Source organism: Pieris napi, chromosome 16 (assembly GCF_905475465.1).
Source record: "Pieris napi chromosome 16, ilPieNapi1.2, whole genome shotgun sequence".
Lineage (NCBI taxonomy): Eukaryota > Metazoa > Arthropoda > Insecta > Lepidoptera > Pieridae > Pieris > Pieris napi.
The window spans coordinates 658,202-684,862 of NC_062249.1; the positions used below are offsets into that span (position 1 = coordinate 658,202).

The window sequence follows — 26,661 nt, forward strand, 5'->3', positions numbered from 1 at the left end:
TGATCGTAAGAAAAATTAGGTAAGGTAAAAAAGGTTCATTATTCGTGTCTAGGGATGCATCGATACGCCTTTTTGCCGATACGATACCGATACCGATACTCTTATAGAAATATTGCCGATTCCGATACCGATACCGATACTAATGCTTATTGAATTACAATTAAATTAAGGTAAAATATATCAAGTTTGATTAAAGTTTTTAAGTTTTTTTTATTATAAAATATAAACAGTCACAAACTTTGAATAAGATTAAAGGTTTAGTAAATAAAATTAAGAATTAAGAGTAATAGTTAAATTAAAATAAAATAAATAACTGTTCATAATTAAAATTAACATTGATAAGATTTTTGTAATTCTGTATTTTATTTAATTTGGTATTGAAAAAATACTACGCGCGATAGCAGTTAAAAACGAACTAAAGTGTCTAGCGAAATGGAATACGCGGAGACTAAGCGGGTGTGAGGGGCATAGATAGTCCGTGCCTCGTTTCCCACGCCCCGGATCAAACAAGATGCGCGTTTACATTACTTTTTTAAAGCGCGAAATTTGAAAAGTATCGTTGTATCGGCAATCAAAATATCGCCGATACCGATATATCGGCAAACCCAAAGTATCGCCGATATATCGGTATCGGTATCGGATGCATCCCTATTCGTGTCTGTTCTTTTGTTGGTTTCTTAGAATATAATGCTGTAATTAAAAAAAGAACCCGTGACAATCCAGTGAGGACAGGTCTCTATGGTTTACATTAGAGAGTATTATTATTATTCGGTAATTATTACGGACAGTTAAACGTAAATTGAAATGTTTCGGGCATAAAAAGTAAAACGCACTTTCTACTACTACAGACATTAAATTGCATCCGTATTTTTTTAATGATAGAATGTGTGTCTTGCTCTAAATGTTTGTGCGTATCTGTGTCACTGTTTTGTATGGTAATAATTGTGCACCATGATATCCTTTGCGTGCTGAGATCTATGCAAATTAATGGTAATGGGACGCGTGACTTGTTGCGCCTACGCAATGCTCTTTTGAATACTTATATATTCGTGCATGTTTGTTATTAGGCTAAGTTAATTTACATTCAAAGTTATGTTCTTGCTAGATTTTTCGGTTTTTCAAATTGTCTGGCACGTCCTTGATTTCTTATGGAAATTGTTAAAATATGATCACTATGGATTCTTTTGCATTGGAAATGCGTGCTTACAAACAATTTGTATGACTCAAAACTTGGCGATTAAAAAGTGTGGCGGAGAGTTTCTTGCCACTTCTTCTTGCCCGCTCTACGCCCTTGACTTGCGAACTGGTAGTAAAAGTAAATTTACAATCAATTTAACATAGTATTGTCTTTTATTAACATTACTATTACACATTTGAAGAAAACACTTTCCGAAACGTCGGAAAAATCATCTTTTCTATTGACGTTCATAAGTGTACTTGGTTAGGTACCTATATGAATGAAGTTATATTGAGTTTGAGTTTAATGAATAGCTAACACGCAGAGTCGTCAGCTGTCAAAAAAGTAGTCTATATTAAAATGTGTCCATGTTCAATAATTTGTTTTACATGAACTTAATTAGTAAAGGATAATTAAGATATTTCGACAAGATTCATTAGGAAGCAATTAAACCTAACATCTAAACACAATAAAATTAACAAAAACCATAAATATTTTAACAGTTTTCAATTTATTTTCAGACTCATGTCGCATCAACATCCAGATGGCACTTAAGCGGGCTATAATTTATGGCTAAAAAAACTATACAAAAGTGTTTGTTTAGTGATGTGTTAGTGTCAATTTTCTCAAGATGGACGTGAACTCAACTTTGGCGACGATATACCCGCGTGAAGCGACGATATTAGCCGCCGCGTGCGCATGCATTTTTAGCATGGTTGGAGTAATTGGTATGTACAATTTAAATGATTTGCTCCAATTCAAACAATTTGTATGACTTAAAACTTGGCAATTAAAAAAAGTGGCGGAGAGTTTATTGCCAGTTCTTCTTGCCCGCTCAACGCCATTGACTTGCCGGTAGTAAATGTAAATTTAGAATCAATTTAAAATGAAAGATGTTACATTCATAAATGTACTTGGTTACCTATATGAATAAAGTTATTTTGAGTTTGAGTTAAAAGTTAAAATTAGACTGATGTTAAAAGTGGCTTCGCTCGATCAGGCAGTGTTGACCCAGTGGTTTGAGTATGCGACTCATGTCTCTTATCCCTGAGGCTACCCATTAGGGGGGGGCCGATGGCTGGCCATGCGTCATGCTCGTGAACGGGTGCTGCTTGTGGTGACTGGTCGTACTTGAATTCGTGTATGCGGTGATGTTGGTTATTTCGACTATGTGTTTGCGTGTTGTTGCCACGAGAATGTAAGTGCGTGCTCCTATTTCACCATGCCTCCTGCTGATAGAGGACAAATCTTTGTTTTTAATTTATGTTATTATTATTAATTACTTAAAATGTCACATGGGACATGGTGTAATGGTTGCAGCTCCTTACAAACATTTTGTAAAACAAAAAAAATGACGATTAAAAAGAGTGGCGGAGAGTTTATTGCCAGTTCTTCTCTCCCGTTCTACGCCCTTGATTTGAGAACTGGCAGTAAATGTAAAATTAGAAGCATTAATATGTATTTCTTTACTAACAAGTCATAAGTGTACATTATGGTAACTATGTAATTAAATGATTTTTTACTTTTATTAAACACTAGCGGACCCGACAGACGTTGTCCTGTCTTAACTATGAATATTGATTTCAAATAATGAATTAAAAAATATTTCAGAAACAAAGTGTTTATTATTCTAATGCTTTATGTTATAGAACATTCTTTGTTTGTTTTTCTGGCTCGCATATTATTATATTATCAATATAATAACTCCGATCGAAGCATTTATTTTGAACGATATTAATTTTTCTTACATCCTCTGACGATATTAGCAGCACGCATTCTGTCAATGTTGTGTTATGTCAAACGCCATAAGGTTACACCAAAAAGTTCGAATTGTATGGTGGTTAAGTAATCTTGAATTTTCTAATTTTCCGCGCATTTTTTTTCTTTTTTTCTTTTATAAGAACCTTCTCCTGACAATTACAAACACAACAAAAAAAAAATCAGACAAATCGGTCGAGCCGTTTTCATGTGATGTCGTGACAACGGAAAACGGGTTTCATTTTTATATATATAGACAACGTAGTTAGTACGTGAAAACATAACATTTAAGATTTACTACTCGTCGTTAGACGACCACTCTCGGCAATGACAGTGATTATTAAAATTAATCACTTTCCAAAAATTGTTTCGTTTATACATTGTTAGGTAACTCGTTTACGAGTCTACGTTTCTTTATTTACTAAGTTATACTCATAAAGCCACCGCGTTTTAAAATACTGACAACGCCATCTAGTCAGCCTTTGCAGAATCGTCGACGGAGATCCTAGAAGCCTGTGCCCGCCCTTAGAGACTGAGAGGAGTTAATCTGGATTACTCAACCAAAGCTCTGGCTTACTTCTTTTCAGAAAGTAGACAATGTCTTTATCTGTTTACGAAAAATGAGCCAATAACGTATTTTTAAAACTTTTAAACTGATGACCTGTAACACAGGTACCGTTAGCAGGCATCATTAACCAGTCTCATACAAACAAGCATTTTCCCTAAATAGAAGCAAGACAACTATGTATTTATAATAATATATATATAAAATTCTCGTGTCGCGGTGTTTGTGGTTAAACTCCTCCAAAACGGCTCGACCGATTCTCATGAAATTTTGTGTGCATATTGGGTATGTCTAAGAATGAAAGAAATAAATGTAAAGGGTAGTTCACCCCTAAATATATTTTTTTATCTTTAGATATTTTTTCTGTTTTTTTATTTTATTATGATACAACATTAAAAAATACATACAACCCCTAACTTTCACCCCTCTACGATCAACCCTTATTTTTTTATTATAAATGATATACATGGCAAACCGACGTTTGCCCGGTCAGCTAGTAATATATAACTGTCACTTCTTTATGTGCGAAGTTTTGTGAGAAATAAATAAAGACTATTATTTTAAAGGTAAGAAATTTCGTTATACTCGTAGGTACATCATTTTTTCAGAGCTTTTCGAACGCAACGGAAACTCTGGAAATATATTTTTATTTTTGCTACGAAATCTTTTTACACTTGTTATATATATAAGAGTTTTTTTAATTTTGAGTTTCATTAACTGATAGCGTAAGCGAAATTTTACGTGATTTAGTTTGCATTTCGTACATTTAGTAGCAAAATTGTTAATATTGCCCTTGCCAAAAAGAAAAAAAGAAATTATAACTGTTAATAGAACAGGGGGCTAAGGCAAGAGGCTCACCTGATGTAATGTGAAACCGCCCGCCGCCCATGAACTTTCAGTACCAGAGGGCCGCGAGTGCTTTACCGGTTGAAACAATTGGTACGCTCTTCTCTTGACTTTAAGTCGAACTAGCGGATTGTTATTAAATATTTTAGAAATTTCCTATGTTAATCTGGAATAATATTTACAAATGTCACATGTGAAAATGTTGTTGTCACATATAATGTCAGTATGTCAAAACTCAAGAACTATCTCGTATTATAGATGCCAGTGTGTTTTAATAAAATTTAATTATTGTAAAAACGTGTTCCCTAACATTGAACTGTAATGATGGCTGATAAGAATTGATAGTGACGAGTTGCAACGTTGCACCTGTGTCGGGTTATCGACACGATATTATACAAATATTTGGGAAAACGTAAAATTTATCGTAAATTTTCCTTTTTTGTGTTGAATATCACGTGATAAACAAAATTAACAATCGAGAGTGAAGTCGTAAAAAATAAAAACAGCCATACGGATATTTATAATAATTGTATTGTAAAGAGCTTTGAGAGAAAGCTTTGTATGTGACGAATAAACTCAAAAACTACTGGACTTATACTAAAGTTCTTTCACCAATGCTACATTATTTATTTACACTTCGTTGCAATAATACAGAAATACAGTAAAATTAAAATAATTAAATAAAGAGGAGGGCAACTGGCGAGCGATCTGTTCCAGGCAACCACTGTGAGAGAAAAATATATATATGTAAGGCAAGAAGTACAAAACTAAATGGACATACATTAACTCATTACTTAGACAAAAATACTGTAACAAAACAAAGCAATTAAAACATAAATTAAGTTGAGGGCCAGCGGTGCGGCAGGCGGCCCTTATTTTATTTATTACATCATGCTTCTCATCATGTGGGGCAATGGGGCAAGCGTATTTTTAAGATCAGCCTTCTGTGCCTGTTCAGTAACAAAATAAATCAGTGACGCTACAACCTTTTTAGGTCTGGGCCTCAGATTTCTGTATCTGTTTTATGATCGTTTATCAATCTAATTGGCAAGTAGGTGATCAGCCTCCTGTGCCTAACGTCGACTTTTTGGGTCTAAGGCAAGCCGGTCTCCTCACGATGTTTTCCTTTACTGTTCGAGCGAATTTTAAATGCACACAAAGAAAGAATGTCCATTGGTGCACAGCCACTAAGCCTACACAGCTCAGTAGAGTATCTATTTACACTTCGTTACCATACTATACAAAATCATACATATAAAAAACAAAAAAGCAGGTTACATAAGTTATTAGGCAACGGGCGGCCTTATCGCTAACAAGCGATTTCTTCCAGGCAACCCTAATATGGAACAATAAAAAAAAACACCTACAGCGAGTAAAGTAAAAGAAGTGCATAATTAATTAACAAAAATACTCAAAACACTATAACTAAAATTTATTCTATAAACAAAAATGTAAAAGCTAATCCAAACGTTAATTAAGTCACAATTAATATATATTTTATATACATATATATACATAAAATATATAGAGTACTATTAAATAAACATAAAACTGCTTTAGCGTTTACTACGATTTTGTAACGATTTCTTTTGACGCGTTAATTGAAATTCATTTGCTTTTAAGACTGAACATTCTCTAACCACAAACCATCAAAACCCCAAATTGTTTCGTTTCCTATCGGTCAAACATAGTGGTCGGTTACTTCACTTCAAACGATGCGCACACAAAACATAAATATAACGATTGATGTGTTCCTTTGTAAAAATATCTGGAATTCTATTGCATTTTTGCTTTGAATTAGTTGACTTGTGTGCTTTGATACGAATTTTACCTTAGATTCTAATAAACGAGGTTTTAAGGACGCATTTTCCACATTATAATAATTACAGTCAAAGTCAAAAATCATTTATTCATATAGGTAACACAATGTACACTTATGAACGTCAAAAAATAAATGTACATTAAATGCTTCTAATTTTACATTTACTGCCAGTTCTCAAATCAAGGGCGTAGAACGTAAGAGAAGAACTGGCAATAAACTCTCCGCAACTCTTTTAATCGCCAAGTTTTTAAGTTGTAGATAGCGGGGAGGGATTGGAAAATGGAGGCGAGGATGAGAGGCAAGTGGAAGAATTCGGAGAAAGCCTTCATTCCGTCAGAGTTCGTGTACTGATTTTAAACATTATGTAGTACTCGAATAAAAGCTATTTTTACTTTATTTTATTTCCGTTTTAAACTAGACAGATGTTTGATTTATAATTTCTTAAATGTCGCGTCGTTTCCGGATAACCTAATTCTAATATACATAGAGGATAGATTAGGACAGAGACAAATAGAACGATGCACACGTGTTTTATTATCGAAAGCAATTAACCACCTCATTGGACGCCATCTTGTTTGTCTATGGCCCGATAACTGTGGAATAATATTTGAACATTTTAAAATAAATATAATCTTATAGTGAGTGCTGACTGCTGTTCTTTATTCTACATAAACTGATTACGCAAAACGCTGATATAAAATGGTTACAATATTATTTCTTACGCAGTAAAACATAATGTATAATAAAAGTAATTTCTATATTAATTGAAATTATTAATTGCACCTCTTAGGGATTGATTTTTTTAGCATTGAATATTGTTTATAATTTTGTATACACCCAGTAAAATTAAAAAAGTGCGTGCGTACAAAGTACACATGCCAGAAGTGAAACTTCTTTGGCAGACAAATTTTTAAGTCTTGTTTATATTTATACAAATCTAAAACTTTAGATTTCCGAGACTTAGAGGGAAGGAAAAAAGAAGATATGTTAGGAATTTAATTGTCATTAAAATATTAAGTGTCCAAATTTAATACAAATTATAAATTTAATTTTTTAAGTTTATTTCTTCGATACTTAAAACACGTGGCATTTTAATTTACAATTTGTCGTTTGAGACTTTAAAAAATTACTTTGCAATATGTACTTATTTCATAAATTCTCTTTACGAAATTTTAATTTTAAAAATAGAATTTCTGTGGGGTAATTCGCCCTTCTTAGTCTCTCTTAATCACTCTCTCCCTTTTCTTCGACAAAAACGCTGCACATCTTAGTGACATCATCATCGTAAAGAAGTTTCACTTCAAAAAAGTAAACAGTGGCGCTGCAACTACTGGCTTCAAAAATCTGTGTTTCGTGATGATTTTCTTTTGTCCCTGTCTTATGCCATCGAAATTTAGACTTAGTTTACTCGTGATGCCTTCTTTCACCGTATGAACATGTATTTCTTGGGCATATAGTTAGAAAACATCATTGATTGCACCTAGTGGCTACTACTTGGCTAAGAAAATTATATTAATTTAAACTCTTGAGTTGTATAAATAAATCCAATATCATCAAAACAGTAACGATAAACTCAGCGCTAATATCACTCCCGGTAATCCCGGAAAAATGGTGGTGGGTTTGCCTAAAGTCTGGCTTTTGAATTGTACCATAGGAAGCAGATGCAACTTTTTTCCCATACGCAGTCGTAGCTCATAAATTAAAGTGACCCCAATCAATAGGGTCTCTATTTTGAAAATCGATACCTCCATTAGTTTGGGGTAAGTGACAATTTTATAGGCCAATAACGCTTAGGGGCAGACATGTGGGGTAGAGTCTCAAAATCCCTTTGAAAATGCATCTTTGTGTACACGAAATCCATTGATATTTTTATTAATGAATTGAATTATTAAAAACACATAATCTGTATTTTTCTAAAGTACATTCACCCGGACGCAATCTGTCAAGTGTTGACAGCTGTGTTAATTAATGGGACATTTTTCGCAGATTAAAAATAATTATGCTAAGATATATTTATTTTGCGTCACTCATTCATGCCCTCAACGTGATTCATATACACTTGAACTGGGCTGAGCTTGTCTGGGATAATCTCGGAAACTTCGATGTTTAAATTAGATTCAAAGAGAATGGAATAAATAGTTTACTTATTTTACAAACTGTCAAATATTATATGGAACATTGTTAAAATGTTGAATTTTACAATGTTCAATGTACATGTAATTATTTTTATTTCTTGTATAGTATCACCTTTTGTTTGTTTAATATGTGAAACGTGTAAATTAAGTAGTAGTAGATTAAATTAAGTAAGAGGACTTGTAAACTTTATAATTTTGTCGAAAAACTTAGTTCGCTTAGGGCTTATAACACATGGGACACGTAAATAACCGAAACCTATAAGGTCATAATAGACTATTAAACATTTTTATAAATTATATGCAGCATTACTTAATTGTAATAATGTTCGTTGTCCTTTATAATAATAACCTTTAAAGTTAGTTTTGGTCTGTATGTGGGTAGTATAATGTATAGTATATATTGGACTTCATGGTTATTTCTATAAAAGCTCAATGTCAAACTCATTATAAAAATACAGTGTGAACTCTTTATAACGAATTTCAAGGGACCGAGCATTCTTTATTCATTATAGAGAGATTTGTTATATAGAGGGAAGAGAAAACCAAATCAAATTTACGACTGATAATGGTGCGTTTAGTAACTGAGACCAAAATTTCCTATACGCAATGTAATCTAAGGATAATGGCACACGTGTTAATGCAATTAACAAAGGCGAGACGTCTGTTTATGACCTCAGGTTCTTAGAAATTTCGGCACCTCAAAAGGTTAGTTTTGTAAGCTGATTATAAAAACAATTACACTTAAGTATGTTGTTGATGTCTAAATATGTATGAAAATATATTTCTTCGTAATAGAGAACTGTATAAAGAGTAAACTCATATTTACGTTATAGAGAGTTTTCTTTATAACCAATGACGTTATAAAGAGTATACACTGTAATTAAAATAACATACTACATATTGTTCATACGAATTTTTTTTCAATAACCGCAACGAATATTAGATTTCGAATTACTAACCAAGTATTGATCAATGATTTTACAAAGTAAGGGCAGGGCTGTTCTAAGAAAAATATAAGCAATCTTTCTGTTAATTTCCAAGCGGAAGGGATATTTAATTTTGAGTGGTTGAAGTACTCATTAAGTTTTAGGTATGAATGCTCAACAGTTTCCATGAGTCATTGGCCTGGCTCTCCAAAGTTTAATAGCATGTAAACAAATACTGACGAATTTGATTGATTATAACTCGAAGGCTGAGCGGCGCCAATCGTTCTGTTAAGCATGCTGAAAATGTGAGAGAGTTAATTACGATTACAATCTATATAGGTATATATATATTTATATATATAAACGTTATGTTGGGTTGTGTACGCTTTAAAAACTCAAAAAGTTCTGCACCGATCGAGCTGATATATAATCCGCATCAAGGATTGTTTTTATCTAATTTTTTGTGTTTTTTTTTGTTTTTCATTTTTTTTTCACAAGTATTGCAAAATTAAACTTATATGAAATGTTTTCTTTGTTTTGTTTCTCATTTCTCAACCATTCAATCGCAATGTGCCACAGCGAAGCGTGGCAGGGAACAGCTAGTTATTTATAAAAGGTCTAATGCCAAAAGCGCGACAAATGCAGATAAAAATACTAGCTGACCCGGCCACCGATCGATCGCAGACCTAATTTGCACACAAAATTTCACAAAAATCGATCGAGCCGGAGGAATTTTCATTATAAACGCGTGACACGAGAATTTTATATATGTATTAGTATTTCTTTAACTTTATTTTAGTTTTAGTTTCTTAGCGTTCAAGTGTTAACTGACCAGGTAGGTATTTATTAGCCGCGGTTGTAAATACTTTTAGCAAGTATCAAATAAAATAAAAATAAATACAACCTTTTGAATAAAATGTTTACGAAATGCTTTTAAGGATCTTTATTATATCATTATGTGGTTTAAACTACTGGAAAGTTTTACAAGAGGAACCAACCCCCCAAAAATTCGTTACATAACAATTGAAAAATTGTGGAGAATTAAATTATTCTTAATACCTAAATTCACATTACATAATACACTAGACGGTCGAGTGGTATACGGCAGACTACCACTTATACGAATTAAATGGATACGTAATAGATAACCAGTTAATGCCCGTTTCTAATTGCCCGTGGGATCAATAGCTTTTAATTTGCTATGCAGATAGATGTTTGTATGTCTGACCACCCACCGGTTTTGTTGCCGTGAAGATAAACTAGCGAACTGTGGAATCGACTCCCGGTGGGTGATACGACCTATAACTATTCAAAGTTAGGGTGTACTCAAAGGCCGGCAACGCACCCACTAAAAATGGGTCTCCATGGGCTGCGATGACTGTCCTTTATAGGATCATTTGCCCCCCAGTTTATAAAAAAAATTCTAATGAAGACGGTACTGCGAGACCTTTTTGCCAGACACAAAGTTAGATTTCCCCCCCCCCCCCCCCTTTTTTGTTTTGTTTTGTGTCCATCAACCCTGAGTCGTTTGAATCATGGCTGCATCTCTGTACTTTTCTGTATATGTGTGAAAATATCGACGGCGTGTGTCAGGCACAGAAGGCTGATTAACTAAAAACTTATTAAGAAAAAAATACCACGAAAGACATAGAAATCTGTTGTACCGCCAAATGTGTTCCCCCACTTTCATTGGTAGAATTCCCTATTCAATTATTTATATTCAATGAAACTTTTATCTAAACCATGACTCTATATTAGAAATGGATGCCAAACTTAGCTTTTAGATTTTCCACACCTAAGTACTTAATTATAGTTAATGTACAAATAACAAAATTTGCTAAATGTATTTGTATTTTTTTTCGTATTCTGGTAGTGTCCATAGACTGTATCACTTAACATCAGAACTTCAAACTCAAACTAACTTTATTCGTATAGGTACTATATACACTTATGTACGTCAACAGAAACGTTATTTAATTGATTCTAAATTTACATTTACTACCAGTTCGCAAGTCAAAGGCGTAGAGCGGGCGAGAAGAACTGGCAAGAAACTCTCCGCCACTCTATTTAATCGCCAAGTTTTGAGTCATACATATTGTTTGAACTGGAGCAAATCAATCCCAAGGATTAGAATGATTTAAATAGTCGTCAAATTTATAAAAAGGTTAATTGATTAATTTACGTTAAAGTTTTACTTCATGCCCTATCTCCTGTTCTATTAAAATCTAAAGAATGCCACGAACACATGGGCATATCTCCAAGGAGGCGACTGATTATAATCAGTTTGTCTAGTCCCGAAAAGCTCTATCGTTTTTAGTTTTACATAACAACCCCCACCCATAACACTTATTTTTTCCAGGCAACCTTATAACGACTGTGGCGCTCGTGATGCATCCAAAGCTTCGTGGTCATGTCACTACAATGTTCGTATTGTCACTCTGTGTCTCTGATCTTCTCTTCTGCAGTATCAACTTGCCGCTTACAGCTAGCAGGTGAGTCTATTTACAATATAGGATACGCACAATCTGTCTTCACGATGCATTACATCGGAATATATAACTACTTTGAATGGCCAATTGAAATTAAAAAAATCTCATACTTTGATCAATCGACTCATACAATTCAGTCAGACAGACAGACATAACACTTGTTACTAACGAAACACGCAGAGAAACACACAAAATAATAATAATCAAAAAAGATAAGTGTGTAATGTGTGTGTGTTGTGGTAGTAACTGGCCCTGGCTCAGCATTATGCTGTGGAGCAGACGTGTTCCACAGCGCTGGTCATTCTGCCAGAGACCATAACAATTAGTTTGCGCCTCAGACGCAAAAAAAAATAATGATATAATATTCGACTTCCTTCAAGATAACAGCGTCCTTCAAGATAACAGCGTACCAAGTCTTAAAATGCATAACTCGCGGGCCCTCTGACATTGAGTCCATGGGCATCTTGCCTGTTTGCCGTGTTCTCTAAAAAATAAATAATAATAATAATTTTAATATATTTCCCTTCAATCTCTTCTAAATTTTATAATTGCAACTATTGAAAGTAATTTTGGACAACTGAGCGTTACATACATAATTTGTGGAATGAGTCATGTTACAAGGTCATTGACACGAATTAAATAAAATACATATTGCAATCTTTACCTATATCTTTCGTGTTCATTAACTTAGAATAAGAATTATAATATTTCCTATAGAACTAACATTGAATATAATTAAACCAAGATTAACTTGTCTTCAGAAACAGAATAAATACTTATCAATGCTATAAAATAAGCTTGTATCTCCTTGATTATTAATTTCAATGTTAGAACGTGTCAATTATAGAATAAATGATTTCGGAAATAAAAATGCAGTCTAACGGAAATATCGAATCAATTTTTCTAAACCATTATATAGTGTCGTTCACAAAGCTTTTTTTATAAAGATGCCAACGTAGTTTTGCCATGTTTAGTATTCCTATTCTTTTTTTTTAGCTCAATAAAAATAACTAACTATAACTATAAAAAAAGAGGGGTAGGGTTGTAAGTATTTTTGTATGCTGTATCATAAAAAAATTAAAACTAAAACCTTAACACCCTTAACATTTGGGGGGTGAAAAAAAGAATGCTCTCCGATTCGCAGACCTAACCGACACACGAAAATCGGTTGAGCCATTTCGGAGGAGTTTAAAAAACGATGACACGAGAATTTTATATACATATTAGATTTTTACAAGACAGTATAATATACATCTTCCTGAGGCTTATACAATCACATACATCACTAGGTTTATGATACATTGAAAAGGAATGCATATTAGGATACATATAATGATAAACTAATAAAACTTTACTAACATACTTTAAAGCTCAAATATTTTAGTAATAAATACAAATTAGCAAGACGATCGGTTTTATATTATCAGAGCAGCGATGCAGTGGTACCCTACCTTCTTTCATCATCAGAGTTTTATAGAAAACGTTTTAAGTATGATAGGACATCAGGCCATTTAACATTAGTGAACAGCGTTGGCCTAGTGCCTCGATCGTGAACCCATCATGAGGTCGAAGCTTCGAACTCCGGCTGTTGCCCTTTTCATTCTATATGCGCATTTAACACTTGCTCGCAAACCTAACCTAAATTAACCTTAAAAACTCTTCAATTGTTTCGTCGGTATTTGTATACGTCGATAATGCTGTCAGCATACATCTTCAAAGCTATCCAGTGTGCGGCAATTACTAATACTCCAAGGTTGCCCAAGGTTTTTTGTACATACATATATATTTACGTATTGTTTCGTTAAAAGTCGCACCGAATTTTTATCAACATTCCATAGAAGTAATCAATTGTATCGATTCAAAGAAACATGTGTTAGAAGAATGAAATTCGAGTCGAAGAACATCTGTGCGCGTGCCACTAATTGTTATCATAACATCAACAACTACATTTTGACAGTGTTAATTCGTATGAAAGATGGATGAAACTTATATTTGAATTGTCATAAACCCAGGTCAATCCAGTCGTAACCTTTGTACGAAATACAATATTTAAAATACGAAGAAAATCATATTTAGAAATTTGTGCCGAAATTCCTAAGAAAGACACCTGAGGTCATAAACAGCCATTAGTGCCATTATTCTTAGATTACATTGCCTGTAGAAAATTTTGGTGTCAGTTACTAAACGCACCATTGTCATTTCTCTCTATAACGAAAACTGTCTATAACGAAGAAAAAAGCTCGGTCGCTTGAAATTCGTTAGAGTTTATACTGTTTGAATTAATGTATCATGAAATCAATTAATAAATACACATTACACATACAATATTCTTAACATACATAGCAATAATAATAATAATGAAAAATTTACTAGAAAACTAAATTAAATTTTAAAAGTTTGATACATGTGGCAGTGTACCTTTAATGATGCAGTATTTCTTCGCTGTATAAAAAATATCGAGTGAGCGAGGAAAGTACCACGCGGTCACCGGTACAGACAACTTAAATCTTTAATTAGCGCCTGTACAGTTGAACCCGACGGCCCAAGAGTCAGATAATATAAGAATAATTATAGATTTTGTAATAGACTTTAAAGTAATCCAATAACACATCGGTTTCTTAATAATGCCTTATTGCGTATATTACGTAAAATTGACACAATTAACAAATTGCTGACTGCTGAATTTGCGATGATCATAATATCGGAGATTGACCTTCAAATTGTGTTTAAACGACAATCTTGTCTCTTACTATATTTAACGCTAAAACGCATTTAATACAAAACTAAATTGTTATATATTTAATCACGCAGGTACATAAATGAAGAATGGGTGTTGGGTCCTCGCCTCTGCCAGATGTTTGCATTCGTCTTTTACGGCAATGAGGCCGTTTCTCTTCTGTCTATGGTGGCTATTACAATTAACAGGTGAGACTAGAACTTCCTAATAAGAATGTTTGATTTCCTTACACTAACGCCAATTTAATACTCACTTAATTCATCATAGGGATATTGGTGCACTTAAAATTTGTTACCCGGATCTCAAACTCAAAATATCTTTATTCATATAGGTAAACAAGTACACTTATGAACGTCAAAAAGAATCTGAACTCAGAATCGATCTTTTACTAAACCACTAAACCAATCTTAATAAAAAAGAGCAGAAAAATCGCTAGATTTCGGGCTCTGGATTTCAACAGCTATCTCATATTAGTATATCTACCAAACAAGCATAATTCCTACATTTTCAGCTTATATAAATCAACATAAAAATCACATAAACCCGCTAAACACACAATTGTAAACAGTAACAATATGCAAAATTTGGAACACTTAGTAAAAACAGGATTCTGTCCCACTCAGCGCCCGGAAGATATAAAACGTAAAAGCTTAATAAAACGCACTGAGTGCCTTTGACGTAACTCATATAAATCTGTGAGGAAAGTGAATGAAATATAGGTTATCTATAAGCATGGCGTAGTTAAGCGATTCTCAACTCTGTGGCAGAATCAGGCGTATACGGCCCATAGATCGACATTTTATACCATCAATGAACTTTATTCAACATTAAAAAAACGTACAAATTTTCAAATTTCGGTGAAATGTCTTTAAAAATTATAAATATTTTTATCGAAGATATTTTAATATAATATAACTAGCTGACCCGGCAAACTTTGCTTTTCCGTGTACCTACAATATTATTTCTAGGAAAAAAAAATTAGTTCAATAAAAATAACTATCTACAATAATAAAAATAGGGGTTGATTGTAGAGGGGTGAAAATTTTTTTCGAAAAAAATTTTTGAGGTGGAAATCCCTTATCTTAGGTGGCTTCTTAGGTGTTGGAAAGATAGATAGTAGCCGATACTCAGACTTACTGAATATGCATAAAAAAATCATAAGAATCGGTCGTGCCATTTCGGAAGAGTATGGGAACGAAAATTGTGACACGAGAATTTTATATATTAGATAGATAATTTTAGAGAATTTTGCAGCGAAAAGATATTTAGAATCATAAATTACTAAATATAGGTAAGTGCTGATATTGTATGATTATTACATAAACAAAATGAGCATACATTAAATGCCTACTAGGCTAGTAGGTAGCTGAGATCGGCATTAAAAATTGATCAAGTACACAACACACACAGTAAAAGTACAGTGTTCTTTAACACTGAACTGGTAGCTTAGGTAGGTAGGTAGTACACTATCTATCTTTTACTATCTTATCCTTTACTTTTTCTCTTTTTAAACTTTTAGAAAAATTCATTTTGTCAATCAAACGTTAAAATTATATATGATTCACTAATTCACGCCAAAAAAATTACATTAATTGCCAGTTAATAAAATCATGGGACGAGAAGAAACTCCCCGCCCTATTTTTGATCTAATTCCTCTATCACATACTATACATTATAGTACATATAAATCATATCACATATATATTCTTGTAAATGACCCATATAACTTTCACTTTACGACTGCATGTATCAGTGCAGCCAAGCGTAAGCAATCGTTAAAAGTGTATTTATTTAATAAATCAACCAACCATTCTTCTCCAACCAAATAAGTTAAGAGGATCGTAATAAAATTAAAATTCCCGCATATTAATTGTGACTATAAAAACTAGAGACTATTGTCCTTCAATTAATCGTAAAATTGAATTGAATGGGGCCGTGATTTCGTGTGAATATGTCAGGTGCTAAAACACTTTGTTCACGGCTTAACACTTGGTTGAGAGTTTATGATGATTTTACACCTTTCAAAAAGCTTTTAATAACCTAAAGTTACGTTTTGGAACGCGTTTTTTTTAACATCATTCTATATATCCTAAAGAATAAACTCAAAACAAATCTGGATTTTAAAAATTCTTTCCAAATTTAAAATGCTACATAATCCCAGAGTAACATAGGCTATTATTACCGAAACGTTTTAGAAATTAAATATCCAATCCCGTAATGCCGGGACAGTTTAGCTATATTTTTAGACTTCGTAACAATATAAAAAAGGATTTGTCCATGATCCCTAATGCCTGTTGACTCTATATTATATGGAATATGATAACGTGTGTAGTGAGCACTGTCTATTTGATAACTTTTATAATGAGTCCAACAATAGCAGAGTATATAATTATATAGTTGAAGGACCGACAGCTTGCTTATCTGAGAGCTGTTAATATACCACCAAATTCTTTAGCCACTGTCTAATATACAGTCAAGACCGTGATGAAATTACCACTTGCTTAGAACTCATAATATTCCCATCCTCTGTACCTACTTCCCTCTACCCCCCTCCCCCATGACGCCCTTGTGTTATGTGTCATAAGTTTAAAAACATCCTGTGACCAGTGGTGAAAATATCCATCAAGTAACGTGCGTATAATGGCTTCATCGGAACAGAGTACCGTAAGCTTATTCATGTAAAACATAAAAGAACTTCAATTATAATGTGCACTAATGTATGACGAGATGAATTATTACATAGACCGTTAGATTAATTACAACTAATCTAAGTTTCATCTGAATTAATCTACTTTAAAGAATATGAATATAATAAGTATGTTATGAATTCATGTTGCGGTGAAACATAATTAACTTCGGTCTTGTTAGTTTCAACGTATAAGTCGCATTGCTCGAAGGTCTTGTTTTGATTGTCAGCGAAACTAATTTACAGGTTGCTAAGCGGAAGGGTGATACTTTAAAAATCATCAAATATACAGAATGCCTTAATATGGTCTATTCAAGATTTTAAACAGCTTCGAGTTATAATGAGTGATAGATTTGACTATAAAAGCGCAGTTTATTTTATATAAAATCTAAGACCTAACTACGAGCTATTCGACGCTATGAAAAGTCTTTTAGTGTTTGAGGTACACTAAATGAAAACCGAAACAGAATTGACTAGCTTTATTGTCCTCTGACTTACATGGCGATTATAGGGCGACTGAATGATCCACGTGCAAGTGGAATTACGAAATATTGATGCGTAGACAATATTACAAATGGAATTACGAAATTTCTATATAAACAATAATTACACCACTACAGTCTTATTGAGAGTCACAGATCTTTGGTCACAGATTATATGCCTGAATGACAATTGACCTACTAAACTTGACGTTTGCTTAAATGTGTACAAGTATGGTACGTCATAAGTACGACGCTCCATCTTGCATAGAGAAGCGGTTTGGCGGGTTATTAAAATTATAATATTTAATTTGAATTGTTAAATATTTAACGTAATTAAATATATAATTTTATTGGTTCTTCCACTTATGATATGCCTTTCAACATCTCATCAAATAGCCCATGTCTTGAACTATGTATGGTTAACTAAAAATAACTCTATTAAAGATGTACTAAACGTGTATGTGTTTAAGATATCACTTACGAAATAAAATGAGTTCGACTCCCGTGTCGATATCAGGGTCAGTAGCCGAAGTACAATGGTGCACTGTTCGTGGCCCTGCATGTTATGCCCTTTTCATGAGATTCAGCTGTGTTATTGAGGAATATTCTTTATCTTCAATCTTTAAATACAATATTTGGACCTCTATTAAGCTTAACTAGAAGTATTTCAATATTTTGTTTACTAGAATGTTTTTATTTCTATTTTACATAATATATGCTATTTTTGTACTATCACTTAGGACCAATAAAAAACTGAATAAGTAAAGAAATATACGTAACATTGATAACCTCCCAATTAATTTTTTAAGTCGACATAAATAGTAAACTACAAAAAATAGAGGGCCAGAAATTTCACAAATAATATAAAACATCTTGTAACCGTTGAATATCGCAAAAGAAAACGAAGAAGCAAATGAGTCCATTTTTAGCAAAGGGGAGATTTAACGCTCCCCTACTGCCTAGTTTCTCGGCCAAAAATCTGGCCTGATCTGGTCAGTCAACAGTCAAAATCATTTATTCATATAGGTAACACAATGTACACTTATGAACGTCAAAAATTTTATATTTATGAAATGCTTCTAATTTTACATTTACTGCCTCTCAAATTAAGGGTGTACAACGGAAGAGAAGACCTGGCAATAAACTCTCCGTCACTTTTTTTTAGGATTAGGATAGGCTATTGGGGTCTTATATATAAAAATAATTGAATGTGTGCGTGTACTAGTGTACACACGTTAGAAGTGAAACTTCTTTATGACCTTATTTTTTGAAAAATTATCTATATGCAACTTTACAGAAATTGGTTAAATAAAGTAAAATTAGATAAAGTTTAACAAAAGGCTTTTAATATCACAGACTTGAATACAAATAATACAATTATTTCATTTTACCTTATTACCACTAAGATTATTACAGAATTTCATAAATTGTAATAGAATTTTTAGTATTATTGTTATCGTTATTATACATTTTTGTTATTAATGGTTTAGCATCTCTTTGAATCAACCCTGGTAGGGACAAGAAAAAGACGCGCGTAACGGTCAAATGTGCCGCGTAACCGAAACATGTGACGCGTAACCGAAAAATGTGACGCGTAACGAAAAAATGTTACACAAAATTTTTTTCCAACCCCGATAAAGAAGTTTCACTTCAAAAATATTGTATACCAACTAAGTAACAATTAGGTATTATTTTATCACTCAGTAATTATCCTATTAACCAAATATTGTGAAAGAGAAATCACTATAATAACATCATATTAATCTTATCTAATCATAGGCAAACGGTCCTTTCCCACGAGGGTTTGAGTGCTTTTTAAACGCTGATAAGCTTTGACTGATCACTGATTACACGTACGCTTTTGCGGATTTTTAAATTCTAATTTCAAAAATGTTAACAACCATATATAGAAATCATTTGTTTACGTATTATATCTTGAACACGCAATTACCAAAAACAGTATAGAACACTTGGTATGATGAATTATAGATGAAATTGTACATCATTAAATCAATAGATTAGATAGAAAGTTCTCTCTTACACCTTGTCTATTTGTGGACGATATAGCTAGGAGAAGATATAGTTTCGGAAAGATATTATTTTTATAATTTAGTTTTACTAAAAATTTACTAAATGTTACGGTACTTAGCCATTAGTAATATTAATAATTATTGTTAAAAATGTTCTATTATTCCAGATACACCCTTATCGCGTACTATGACATGTACTCACAGATCTACACCACAACCAAGATCTGGATCCAGCTCATCACCATATGGCTCGTCTCCTTTGGACTTATGGTAAGAATACATTCAAGACCTGTCAAATAAGTACCTTTTCAAGTATGAGAGCACGGTTTGCATCCCTTGACTTTTGAGTCACCTGTAAAATTTCGTATTGCGGCAGAATACGAAATCGTATCACCTCGACGTCGGTGGTTGCACCACTGAGCGTTTTTTAAGGCAGTTCTTGTCACCAATACTATGTGGAACCACCTTTGCATTTAAGGTTCTTCAAGAAAAGAGCGAGCCAATTCTTAAAAGGCCGGCAACCCACTCATGAGCCCTCTGGCATAGGTTTCACGTAACATCAGATGAGCCTCCTGCCTGTTTTATATTTGTTTATTTGTCTAAAATTTAATTTGAATTATTAAAAATGGTTATACACACGAACCTAACCTTAAGTTTAAATTTTAACCGCGTAAAACGATATATCAGTCATGTTAACGTAAATATAAATAAACCGTTAATAACATCGCTTCACTATGATTATGTTTATATTATATTCCTAAAGTTATAAATAGAAATGCATTCTACATTTGACGAGATCCATTGTTATTCTTAAATTATGTGTTACTAAACTTATCAACGCATCCTGGGTGTAGGGCTACCACAGGGATAAATAGGGATAAGTACCCTTTAAAAAGAGGTCTAACTCGGTTGGCTTTTAAATTTTATTATAACCTAATCATAAATAAATTTACAATTAAATTATTGCCACACATCGAATGTAACTGGATAGATTCCTGAAATACACTCACTGCGTCAGTCTGGAACACATGTCGTTTATGTAATCAGTTTATGGCAATAAATTGTTATTGTGTATAAGCCAGGTTGAACTCCTTATTTAAAGATTATTTCGTACTATAAAAATACAGTTTTTGGTATATATAGTATATGAATATACAGTTTACTCTTTATAAGGAATTTCAAGAGACTTCAAGAGAGCATTTTTCTTCGTTATAGAGAGTTTTCGTTATAGGGGAAGAATAGAAAAACACCAAATTTAACCAAGAACAATAATTTATATATATAATATATAGGTGACAATGGTGCGTTTAGTAACTGAGACCAAAATTTCCTACAGGCAATGTTATCTAAGAAAAACAATGGCACACGTGTTAATGCAATTACCAATAAAAAAGGCGAGACGGCTATTTATGACCTTATGTGCCTTTTTAGAAATTTCGGCACCTCAAAAGGTTATTTTTGTAATCTGATTAGAAAAACAATTACACTTAAGTATGTTGTTGATGTCTAAATATGAAAATATTTATTCGTAATAGAGAGCTTAATTTATCCGTAATAGTAGCTGTTGCGTTATAAAGATTGAATTAATGTATGGGTTTTGGGTTAAACCAACCAAAATGTATCTTTTTTACGTTATAGAGAGCGTTTTGTTATAACAAATAATATTATAAGACGTTACACTGTATATACATATTTGGTACATATAGAATACACATATCCTCAGATTCAGAGTCAATCTTTAAGTCCTACAATTATTACAATAATTAAGTCTAATTTATTCCTTGAAATATTCGTCCATAAATTTTAAATTAACTCATCAATAAATAATAAAACTATATTTTATATTAAAGAGTATTGGACTCCTCCATAAAAACCTTTGTCAAGAGTTGGAAAGGAAAAAAATGAAGTCTTATATAATACCTACTGTAAAAACATTTTTTTTTTTTAAATTAAAGTGAAAATTATCTGCTGTGCAAGTTGACATGACAAAAAAACATATCCTGGATTAGGGTAAAATTACAATTATATAACAAATAAAGCGTATTTTTGTGTTATGGTTTACAATATTCTTTGATATCGCGTTATAAACGGCTACACGATACGTAAAAAAATTGATTAGATTACTAACGAAATTAATTTGATGACGTAAAATATAGCCTTGTTGATGTAGCTACGGTTCAGTTGTTAAGTTTATCCAATAAAAAAAAAATATATTACTGTAGATGAATCAAGGCCGTACATTTTTATCAACTTGTAAATATTGTCAAATAGTATATTGTATGTTACTGCCAGCCCTAGTTTCAACCCTACCATGATAATAACAATTTTGTATGAGCTCTACGGTTCGAGGAAACGCACAACAGATCCATTGATATTGATATAAGCAAAGAGGAACCACCATTTTATAAAAATATGGGACATTTAAATTAATTTTTAAACACTTAATTCATTGTATACAGCTAACACATATCCATATTATAAAAGAAAACATGTAGACTAGAGGTTACATTGATAAACAAAATATATGAAACAGAAAACATAAGTACATTAATAGACAAAAGCAAAAGAAAACTGAAATTAAACCTAAAACAAACGACAATAATAATAAAAATATTTTAAAGAAAAAACTAAATTGTTACTGTTAAACATAGTCAAGGTTTTCCCGCTTCTTTAAATATTTCCTCACATCCTCTTCGGTAAGGTGGAAAATATCAACATCCTTTTAAACAGTTTTTCATGTTTAATTTAATAACGTATCATTTAGGTTAGAAATAAATACAAATCTTGAGCTTAAAAAAAAGTAACACACCACACCGCTCAAAAAAATGTACAATGCCAAAACTTTAAAAAAATAAATTCCACTTTCGATTTCTCAAAGAATAGACAAAAATGGTTTACATATCGCGATTATCACTCAATTTTGATTCAAGTTTCCAGCAAATCTTCCGTAATTATCAAAACTCCAATTTACTTTCTAACTTTCACAAACGCTGCTCTACTACTGTAGAAATAAAACTACATATTATGTTAATACGTAAAATACAATTTTGAGTAGCTGTTCATTATACGGTGTTTACAGAACTTCATTATTAAGCTAGATGTATATCTTGATTGCTTAATTATGAAATTATTTATTACCATTTTTTTTCAAAGTCCATAATTTTATGCGATTTAAATTGGCAGATGATTATTTTATTATTTAGCGGTAATTTAAGTAACGACTAATTCAAATTTACGGTTTAAGATATTTTCTCATTAAAGACATTACAACATTCACGTATATGACTAAATATACAATATATTTACAAAAGCAGGAAGAAAACAAAAGACATAAAATATAAATACAGCAATTACAAATTTTTAAAAGTTATACAACACAGAATAAAAAACTAAATAAAACACAAAGACAACAATAATGAATAATAATAAAAATATTATCAAATAACACACAAATCTATAATTTATTGTCAATTGTTTAATTCTAATTACATATTTATTGTAATTGTATTTTAAAAACCATTTATGTTCAAAACAGAAACGTCAAACTGAACGTCATATGAAAGACAGACCAATGACAGATGTCAAATGTGATCTTTCAAAGTCCCTACTGTAAGTTATAAACTATACAGAACTGGCTTTTATTAAAATGATGGCTACCCTTTTCATATATTCAGAATGCATGTAGCGGGCATAATTCACAAACAAACAACGCAAAAGCGAGGGAGGCTAGAATTAGTTCGTTGCACCAACAGATTTATTAAGAGATTAAGAATTATGCTTATGAAACATCTAAAATTTAATGTTCTTTTGTTAAACAAAATAAACTATTAGTTTTAAATAATTGATCCCTACTATTTATTAATACTATTTATTCTAACAGAATGACGTGAAATTAACTTGTTTTAAACTTGTAATTATTGTTTAGACTTTAAACTAAGGGAACGTTTGGTAGTCAAAATAATCAATAATGTATTATTATTAAACAGATCTATGTTGGCATAGTAACTTGAGCGTGTGACTTAGACTCTTGAGATAGTAGGTTCGATTCCCGGCTGTGAAGGTGAAGAAAAATATCGTGAGGAAAGTGGCATGCATTACATCCAAAACTCAGGTGTGACAGGCACAGGCTGATCACCTTCATGTTTATTAGAAAACAAAAGATCACAAAGCAGTTACAGAAATCTGAGGCGCAGATCTAAAAAGCTTGTTTAGTTTTTAAAATACGTATAGCGAGAATTATTTATCATAATATTTATTTCCAGCACACATTTTATACAATATTCTTAACCTACATAATAATAATTAAAAATGAATAATAATGAATAATTCACTATTACTATTCTGAAATCTACACTAGCATTGTAAGCACCAATAATTTTGTGTCAGCATAATTATACATAACAGCCGTAACGAAACAATTAAACAGCAAACGAATGATGGATTACGAGGTTAGAAATTAGTATTAGTTCATTGCACTTCCACATTTATGATACACGTTTAATTGTACTGAATTAGGAAGCGCTATTTTTTCGTCTTTGAGACACAGGTGACCAGCGATTTTTATAAAAAGTTCATAGGTGACATTAATATAATACGCCTTTTAGTTGAGCTATTGTAAGGTATTTTAATATCTAATTTATTTACTGTCAAATCATTAATAAACAGTAAAAACGAATTTAAACTGACTTCAAAAAACCTAGACATGTAACCTTTTGTGTATGTTCAAACATACCTACGCAGTCTGATGTGGTTTGACGTGTCAAAAGGACGATCAATGATATACAAAGACAAGACAAGTAAAGACCAATCAATAGAAATATTACATTTTAGTGCATTTTGAAGTCGGTTCTATTAGATAATCTAATCAAACCCCTTTAAAAAGGATTTTTTTATTCTGGGTTTTCTCTATTACAGAATGTAATTAATTTTTTGACAGTACTGGACATATTTCATTCGTGAACTGTCAATAAATATAGCTGCACTCAAAACAAACGAACATCAATCTTATCTTTGACAAATGAATTTCCAACAATTCATTTTACTCTAATCTGTCAAAACTACTGTTTTGCACCCGCCACCGCTTCTACTTTGAGACACCATTTAATTATTAAACATTCGATTCGTAGCGTACGTTTCCGTTGCCCAAGTTATTATTCGTGTTAATATAATGGGCGTTTACGTGTTAACGACTTAACTATGTGAGGTCCTTTGTCAACTCTACAAGTGAATGAAAACTTTAATAGTTTGGATCCTGTCTAATAGATGTTAACCGATATGAATTATTAAAACGTGGGACTTTAGTTTATTAGTAGATAGAGTCGAACAAGACTGGGATTGGCCATAAATGCCTTTAAATAGTCCAAATATTTTCTAAATGAAATCTTGAATTTGTTGCAGTTTGTATAAAACATTATGATTTTTTTTTTAATGTATGGTACTTTGAGCTGTGTTGAGTTTGAGCGTGCTACTCTCTGGAGTACGAAAGTTCGATCCCTGGTTGTGCACCAATGCATTTAACACTCTTACGGTGAAGTAAATCATTGAGAGAACCTTAAGAAGGCCTTACACCCAAAAAGTTGACGGTGTGTATGAGGCAAAAAAGGCTGATCACCTACTTGCCTATTAAAAATCACGGAACAGATATTTGCCTATTAAAAATCACGGAACAGATATCTGAGGCCAAGACCTAAAAGACATTATTTCTCAAAAAGACAAAAATGTCACTTACATGAGAATAATACTTAAGATTAACATTACATCATTTTCGTTCTTAATATAAGCTCAATAAAAAGATAGCCGTACATGCAAAAAACTTAAGAAATTAATTGAAAAGTAATTTTGTGTAACATATTCACAGTTTTGAATAAATTAGAGTTAAAATATATTACTATACTATTAAATCTGTTGAACATCAGTGGGTTATAACTTATATATGATACTACAATCTATATAGGGTTAAGTAGAAGAATAGGTAAATGTAATGTTCGTAAAAGACCCAAAAAACCATTAGCGCTACCCCTACAGATTTCTGTATCTATTTTTGGTGATCATTTCGGTTCTTTTCTAATAGATAAGTAGGTGATCGATCACCCTTTTGTGTCTAAGACGAGGAGGCGATCTAAGCCATGTCTGTTTCCTTACGATGCTTTTCTTTCTTTCCAGTCTACAGGTTTCCGAAAGAAAGTTTTTGAAAGCTAATTATGAGTAATTATTTATTCCAGGTCCCATCATTACTCGAAGTGTGGGGTAAATTGGGATTAGATCAAAACACATTTTCATGCACAATCCTCCCGAAGGACGGTCGGAGTCCCAAGAAGTATTTGTTCGTGTTCGGATTCGCGTTGCCTTGTGTTGTGATAATTGTATCATACTCGTGCATCTACTGGCGCGTACGTGAGAGCAAAAGGAAGCTGGAGGGACGAAGGTGTGTATGTGGGTGTGTATTGCATGGCTTTATATAACTTTACCTGTAATTTGTTCACCTTGGTTTAAAGTGTGTCGAACTAGATCAAAATGTAAGAAAGGAAGAAAATAAAAATTATATTATAATAATAATGGCCGGGCACAAGATGTAACAAGGTGGAAAGTCCCACCGGGGTAAAGAAAGAAAGGTCGTCCGGTCGGTATAAGCGCAAAATAACGTATTATCCTCATTTATTTCTTGAAACAATACAATCTACTAGTTATACCCTAATTTTATTAGTAAAGCCCTCCTCCAACAGGCTCCATTTCTAATCTTTAGCATTTTCAGTTTTCCAATCTTTTCCATCAACTTCTTTAAGCTCGTTATCCCACCGTGCAAGAGGGCGGCCTCTCTTTTCCCTTATGGCCCGTTCCATCTTGTTACCTTGTATCTTGTGCACTCGTCCACTTTGATTTTTTTTTGCAACATTATCCATGTTTGTTTTTTTTTATTTTGGTACTTCTTATCACTTCTCATAAATTTAGTATACTAAGTTCAATTCCTCGTATACATCATTGGCTACCGAAAAATACAAAGGCAATAGA

The 26,661-nt window shown here is 32.5% G+C and overlaps 1 protein-coding gene across 2 annotated transcripts in view; it reads left to right on the forward strand.

Annotated features, from left to right (window-relative positions):
* The window catches only part of LOC125057414 (protein trapped in endoderm-1), a 40,680-nt gene that overhangs the window by 13,440 nt on the left and 579 nt on the right, over positions 1-26,661 (forward strand). Inside the window, exons 2-6 of one of the 2 annotated variants that reach the window (XM_047661098.1) lie at positions 1,699-1,905; positions 11,589-11,721; positions 14,530-14,643; positions 19,821-19,923; positions 25,875-26,089. In XM_047661098.1, coding sequence (XP_047517054.1) covers positions 1,809-1,905; positions 11,589-11,721; positions 14,530-14,643; positions 19,821-19,923; positions 25,875-26,089 — 662 coding nt within the window. In that variant the 5' untranslated portion in view covers positions 1,699-1,808. The remainder of the gene's footprint in view (positions 1-1,698; positions 1,906-11,588; positions 11,722-14,529; positions 14,644-19,820; positions 19,924-25,874; positions 26,090-26,661) is intronic. The other variant, XM_047661099.1, reaches the window with a different exon arrangement.